This window comes from Zosterops lateralis (genome assembly GCF_965231275.1).
Source record: "Zosterops lateralis genome assembly, chromosome: 8".
Taxonomy (NCBI): Eukaryota; Metazoa; Chordata; class Aves; order Passeriformes; family Zosteropidae; genus Zosterops; species Zosterops lateralis.
Window position 1 is genome coordinate 1,553,639 of NC_139768.1, and position 7,050 is coordinate 1,560,688.

The following is a 7,050-nucleotide window of genomic DNA, read 5'->3' on the forward strand; positions in this document are numbered from 1 at the left end:
CTCAATTAAAAGGACTTGAGGATAATTTACAATGTCATCTTACAAGGCTTGCAAAAGACACTTCAAATAAAAACAGTATTTGTGATTGGTGTGCTTGCATGAACTATTCTGGTGGTGATATCACAATGGTCTATTTTTATTCCAAATTGGGTTCTACCTGTAAAAAAAAAGTTCCATCCCTGTGAAACTAAGGCTTGCAACATTGATTTCCACGGCATTGCTTTGGAAAGATGCTGCAGAAGAGTAATGTGGATGTCAGGGCATTTTATGTAGCAGCAGCAGGATCCTGTGAATGGTCTGGGCAGCGGATTTGCTCCAGGTTGTTCTGACTGCTACATGCAATAATTTACCCAAATGAGCAGGACATCCATACAGTGAGATACAGTGAGATTTTGAATAGTCACAACACCACCAAGTAACACTGGGCAATGAGACACTGCTCAGTAGGAACAGGCCAGCAACTTGTACATCCCATGGATTATTCTGCCCACATGGATGAGTTTCAAAGGTAGGAAATTAAATCTTAAATTAAAAAAAAAAAAAAAAAAAAAAAAAAAAAAAAAAAAAAAAAAAAAAAAAAAAGACCTGACCTGAACCAACAAAGCAAGCCAGGAAATTGAGCAAAGTCAGACCCTTTTTTCTTAGGCCTCCCATTGTGGCAGGGCTTTTACTTGCAGAAAAGACCTCACCACAGTCCTCTCAAAAGAAGACACCTTGATGCACCTTAATGAAGCAGTGATAGAGAATGAGTTCCTTTTGGAATTGTGAAGAACCATCAATCACTTCCTCAATTCTCCAGCATGGCATCAGTTCATCAGAGAGCAATTTGAACAGCAATGGGCAGTGCAAGAGCATCTTGGAAGGGACATGAATGAGTACCTTGGAAGGGACAGTAGAAAACATCTTTATTTACCAATATTCAGGTACCACAAAGCTCCTGTACCAAGTGAAAATCTGACCAGGCTCTTTTCTATCCATGCAGCACAGAATTTCAACAGAGAGAATTTATTTTCATAGTAGCCTTCATACATGCAACCCCAATCTTCGAGGTGAGCAAACAACTCAATTTAAAAGAAGTATTACTAGACCAAGAATCCTCCACTAGGTCATGCTTTCCTGCTTTAACAAAACTGAGCAAAGGGACCCCATCCATGAGACTGCCAGCTCAGATCCCTGGGCACTGGAATGGTTTCATACAGTTTCATTTCTGAGAAGAGACACTCTTGAAAGCCATTGTTCAGCCAGCCAACTACTGTCACTTCCATGAATATGAATAAGCTCCAATATAGGACACTGAGTTTTTGCAAATGCAAGAAGATTCAATTGTTCAGTTATTCTTTGCCAATAAATCGACCCACCATTATTTAGAGATTTTTGTTTTCCTCTGGTGTCTGAATATGTGGGTGGAATTTTGTTTTCAAATCCCCTCTTCCCATTTTCATAAAGATTTCATTCCATATCACCTTGCTAAGTTTTCAGAGCAACTGAGGGAATCCTACTGTCAATGGGATAAGGCCCTTGAAAATATATATATATTGCTGTTTCTCTTGATAATATTAACTAGCACCTACTCTGAGGAAAAGAGAGAACAGAAGAAATTGTTCAGAGTTCATGAAAATTAACACTTGGTATAATTTTGTAGCCGTAATTTGCATGTACACAACTTAGACATAAATACATATGGATTAATGCAAATTTTCATACCGGGAAAGATTCGCTGTGCTCTGTAAAACTAAGGGTAAGGCTGGTGATGAATCATTTTTTTTTTAAAATATTCTAGTCTGGGTATATAAATAGCTCTCTGTTTCTAGAATAATTACTACCAAAAAACACAGCTTCTTAAATAACCTAGGCCATAATTAACCTTCACTTCATTAAATCGCAAATAATATCTTTTTAAAGTCTTATTTGTAAAGGCAAGCTGATTAATTTAAACGTTTCCCTTTTGCAAAAAAAAAAAAAAATATATATATATATATATAATTGGACTGATTTACCAACGTAGCTACTTTTCAGCTGTTGCAAACTCTGGGCAGGCTTTCAGCCGGTTCCCTGAGCCCCTGCCCGGCCTCTCGGTGCAGCATCTCCGCCTCCCTCCCTCCCTCCTTCCCTGCGGGTGGGACCTGCCCTGTCCCGCCGTGTCCCCGGGGGAGCGCTGCCAGCGCGGCCCGGGCTGATCTCCGCACTGGGGGGCAGGAGTGATGCCATGCCCTGCCCAGCCCTGCTCGGCCGTGCCCAGCCGTCCCTCCGCACCTGCAGAGCCAGGAGCGCTGGGGAGCTCCCCACGGCCTGCCCTGCCCTGCCCTGCCCTGCCCTGCCCTGCCCAGCCCATCCCGGGCTGTCCCCGCGCTCACGGCCGGGCACGGCACGGCAGGGCAGGGCAGGGCAGGGCTGGGCACGCCGCCGCCGCCGCACGGAGCCGTCCCTCCCCTTTCCTTGTAAGACAGCGCCAACCCCTGACCGAAGAAAAGTTTCCAGCCGAGCGCCAGGACGGGTCCGAGCTGTCATCGGCGTCCTCTCCCCAGCCGATGGGACCGGACCGTCCTCCCTCCGGCCCGTCCCCAGCCCCGCCGCCCGAGGCTCTCACCTTCCTGCACCGCATGGAAGGGGTTGTTGGCCTCTATGAGCTTGATGGAATAAGTGATTTTCTCGCTCTGGAGGATGTCGTCATTGAGGTTCAGATCCGATACCGCCTGCTTGAACACCTCGTCGTCCTTGGCGGCATTGCCTTCGAAAATGGCACCTGGGGGGAGAAAGGGGAGGAGGGTGAGGAGGGTGAGGAGGGTGGGGAGGGCTCGGCAGGACCCCCCGCTCCCCCCGGGGCCGGGCAGGGCTCACACGGCACCGGGCACGGGGAATCGCAGGATTCCTCCCGGCCACTTCTGCTCCAGCGGCATTAACGGAGCTCTCAGCCAGGCGGGGTGATGGACTTGCTTCGCCCGTGATGGGAAAAGGGAGCAAGGCTTGGAAACTCCACCAACTTTTTGCTCGCTGCTCGCCTCTCCCCGGGATGCTCCTCTCCCTGGGATGCTCCTCTCCCTGGGATGCTGTGCCTCTCCCTGGGATGTTGCCTCTCCCTGGGATGCTGTGCCTCTCCCTGGGATGCTGTGCCTCTCCCTGGGATGCTGTGCCTCTCCCTGGGATGCTGTGCCTCTCCCTGGGATGCTGTGCCTCTCCCTGGGATGCTGTGCCTCTCCCTGGGATGCTGTGCCTCTCCCTGGGATGATGTGCCTCTCCCTGGGATGCTGTGCCTCTCCCTGGGATGCTGTGCCTCTCCCTGGGATGCTGTGCCTCTCCCTGGGATGCTGTGCCTCTCCCTGGGATGCCGCCTCTCCCTGGGATGCGCCTCTCCCTGGGATGTTGCCTCTCCCTGGGATGTTGCCTCTCCCTGGGATGCTGTGCCTCTCCCTGGGATGCTGTGCCTCTCCCTGGGATGCTGTGCCTCTCCCTGGGATGCTCCTCTCCCTGGGATGCTGTGCCTCTCCCTGGGATGTTGCCTCTGCCTCTCCCTGGGATGCTGTGCCTCTCCCTGGGATGTTGCCTCTCCCTGGGATGTTGCCTCTCCCTGGGATGCTGCTCTCCCTGGGATGCTGCTCTCCCTGGGATGTTGCCTCTCCCTGGGATGCTGCTCTCCCTGGGATGCTCCTCTCCCTGGGATGCTGTGCCTCTCCCTGGGATGCTGTGCCTCTCCCTGGGATGCTGCTCTCCCTGGGATGCTGCCTCTGCCTCTCCCTGGGATGCGGCCTCTCGGGCTTACAGGCACGAACGTGAAGCCGGGATTTGTGTCCGGTAACCTGGAAGCTTTAATTTCACTGTCCTGTTTCTGCAGTTAACGTGAAAACATCTGGCGATGTGTGTTACATAAAATCCCTCTCCACGGAGCGTGTGTGTGCCCACGCCAGGCTTTACTGCCCTGCTCTACGCAGCGCTGGGAGGTCTTTAGAGCTGGCAACAAAACAAGCAAAAAAAAACCATTATTCCCCGGGCTGGAAAAGTCCTGCTGATTCACACCGTGCGTGCCTGCGGCTTGAGCTCCGTGCAGTGCCCGTGTGCAGTCACATCACAGCCCTGCACAGAGCAGCTCCCGCTCCTTCAGTGAGCCAGCAGCACTCGGGCTGGAGTTCCTGCGGGGAGAAGCCGAGGTGACACGGTGCACGGGGCCGAGAGCGAGAGCTCCATCACCCACTCGTGTACCCGGCCCTTCCTCCCCCAGGGCGGCCCCGCCGTCTCTTTCCCCCGCGGGCTCTGCCCTGCCCTGCCCTGCCCTGCCCTGCCCTGGCCGGGCGCTGCCGCTGGGCCGGAGTCCCCGCTGCGCTCAGGGCTGACCCGTCTCCTCAATGGCTCCGCAATGCTGTCTGCCTTGGCTGCGCCCCCAGGCTCCGGAGGCGAGCGGAGCCTCCTTCGCACCGGCCCCGGAGCCGTCCGTGCCGGGAAACTTGTTACGGGGCTGGCCCCTTCTCCCCTTCCCCGCCTCGGACTTTCCTCCCGTCTCCGTGGAGCTTCCCCTTCCCCTCCTTCCCTTCCCCTCCTTTTTGTGATCTCCCATCCTCCCCGAAAGGCTGGTGGGAATTACGGCGTTTCATTTCCCGGCCATACTCCTGTTTCCTCCTCTATCATCCTCCACAAGTGATTCTTCCCCCCCTCTCCGCCCCTAAACATCCTCATTTTCGTTCCTGCTGGTACCTTTCAACACCAGCCAAAAGGTGACTGCAGAGCCTCGCTTCTGCTTGTCAGGCTTCCCGCGGACATCACCGTGCCTTGCTCTCAGAAGCCAGAAAAGTTCACATCAGCCTTTCCTTTGCCTCTTATTCATCCCTCTCTTCCTCCCACTGCTGCAGCCTTCTCTCTGCCCAGGGGTTTTAATGAGATCTCATTCAAACCACAACAGTTGCGCGCACAGACACACACACACACACACACTCTCTCTCACAGAGCCGCTGCACAGCTCGCCTCTCTAACCCTTTCCCAGCCAAGTTCCCCCTCCGCCCCCCGCATCTCGGCTTGGCTGACACCTGCTACGGCAGGAGATGGAAACCAGGGGGGGATTGGATTATCTCCCCGAAAGTTTTCCCTGCGAGCACGTTCGGATGCTGCTGCCTCTCTCCTCTCGGGTGATGGGGGCGGTTGTTTGTTTTCGGTGCCGAGGAGGCGGGGGGTGGGGAGGGGGGGGAGAAGCCTTTCCACGCAAACAGGTCCAGGCACAGAGTCCCCGGGCACAGGGCACCGCAGCGGGTTCCCTGCCCGCTCCCGGCCCAGCGCACGGCCGGCATTTCACCCCGAACTTCAATACAGCTGCCTCCTCCCTCCCTCCCTCCCTCCATCCGTGCTCCTGTCTCTCCGCGGAGTTGGGTTCCACCGCTGCCCGTGACATTATCGCGGCTAAACGAGGTGTTTCCTTTATATATTTATTTATCTATATACCGCGTCCCTCTTTTACCAACCGCCCCCCCCTCCCCGCTCCCTCTCTCTTACCAATGTGGATGATGGAGTCCGCCCGCACCGAAACGCACTGAAATATCCAGGGGAAAAGCCAGAGCATCAACACTTCCATTTCCAGCCTCTCGCACAGCACATCAGCCCGGGTTTGGTGGAGAGGCAAAGAAGAAAAAAAAGGCGCAAGGGCAGGTGGAGCGAGGCAGCGGGCGCGGGGAGGGGGGAGATGCCCAGACGCCCTCTTAAAAAAAAAAAAAAAATCCCAAAATCCCCCCCAGCGCCCCAAGAATTTTCCAAGATTGAGGAAAACGGGCGATGGGGGAAGAGGAAAAAAAAAAAAAAAAAAAAAAGAGAGAAAAAAAAAAAAAAAACACCCAACCAACACCACCACGGGGGCTAGAAGAATCACGGAGGTAGATCCCGGCTTGGCAGGCGGCGCGGCGGAGCCTCCAGCGCTCGGTGTGTGCCGGGGCGCCGGCAGACCGCGAACTGCGGAGCGGCCCCCCCGCCGCCGCCGCCCGCCCCCCGCGCCACGTGACTGCGGAGCCTCGCTGCCGCCGGGCCACGGCGCGCCGGCCGCCCGGGCTGGAGAACGGGCAGCGGGGCCAGCGGGCGGCGAGCGGGGCCGGCGGGCGGCGGGGAGAACGGGCAGCGGGGCCAGCGGGCGGCGAGCGGGGCCGGCGGGCGGCGGGGAGAACGGCGGGCGGCGGGGAGAACGGCGGGCGGGCGGCGAGCGGAGCCAACGGCGGGCGGCGAGCGGGCGAGCGGCGGGGCCAGCGGCGGGCGGGTGGGGAGCGGGGCCGGCGGCGAGCGGGGCGAGCGGCGCGGCGGGCAGGCAGCGGGGCGAACGGCGGGCACCGAGCGGGACGGACAGCGGGGCTCACGGGCAGCGAGGCTTACGGCGGGCACCGAGCGGGGCGGGCAGACGGGCTCACGGTTCGGCGGGGCGGGTGGCGGGGCTCACGGTTCGGCGGGGCGGGTAGACGGGCTCACGGTTCGGCGGGGCGGGTAGCGGGGCGCACGGCGGGGCGGACGGCGCGGTGGGGCGGGCGGCGAGCGGGGCTAACGGGTGGCGGGGCGCACGGGCCGCGCCGGGGACAGCGGCAGCGCTGCGGGGCGCGCCGGGGCAGTGCCTGCGATGGAATAGACTTAAATCGAGCCACAATATATATATATATATATATGTCTTCATATGTAATGTATGTCTCCCCGAGGAAAGGGGCAGGGGCGGGCAGGTCCCGGTTCCCGCAGCCCCTGCCCGGAGGATGCCCGGGGGGTGCCCGGCACTGCGCGGCCCCCGCAGCCCCCGCCCGGAGGATGCCCGGGGGGTGCCCGGCACTGCGCGGCCCCCGCAGCCCCCGCCCGGCCCCGCACCGCGGGACGCCCCCGCAGGTAAGGGCGCGCTGCCGCTCCGCCAACTCCAGCGCCGGGGGGTGCAGGGAATGCCCCTTCCCTTCCTGCCGCACGCCGGAGCCCGGGACATGATCCGTGTGTGAGCAGCCAGATGGAAATGCCAGGGGTTTATGGGGACGAGGTGGTGGGGAAGAAAAGGGGTACAGCAGAACCTTTTCTTGTTTTGTTTTGTTCTAGCTTTCAATGAAATCTAATTCATAAATT

The 7,050-nt window shown here is 57.5% G+C and overlaps 1 protein-coding gene across 1 annotated transcript in view; it reads right to left on the bottom strand.

Annotated features, from left to right (window-relative positions):
* Nucleotides 1-6,065, bottom strand: part of GRID1 (glutamate ionotropic receptor delta type subunit 1) — a 470,054-nt gene extending 463,989 nt beyond the window's left edge. Inside the window, exons 1-2 of the mRNA XM_083867019.1 lie at nucleotides 5,473-6,065; nucleotides 2,588-2,743 (exon numbers count right to left, since the gene is read on the bottom strand). Coding sequence (XP_083723145.1) covers nucleotides 2,588-2,743; nucleotides 5,473-5,551 — 235 coding nt within the window. The 5' untranslated portion in view covers nucleotides 5,552-6,065. The remainder of the gene's footprint in view (nucleotides 1-2,587; nucleotides 2,744-5,472) is intronic.
* Nucleotides 6,066-7,050: the final 985 nt, after the last annotated feature.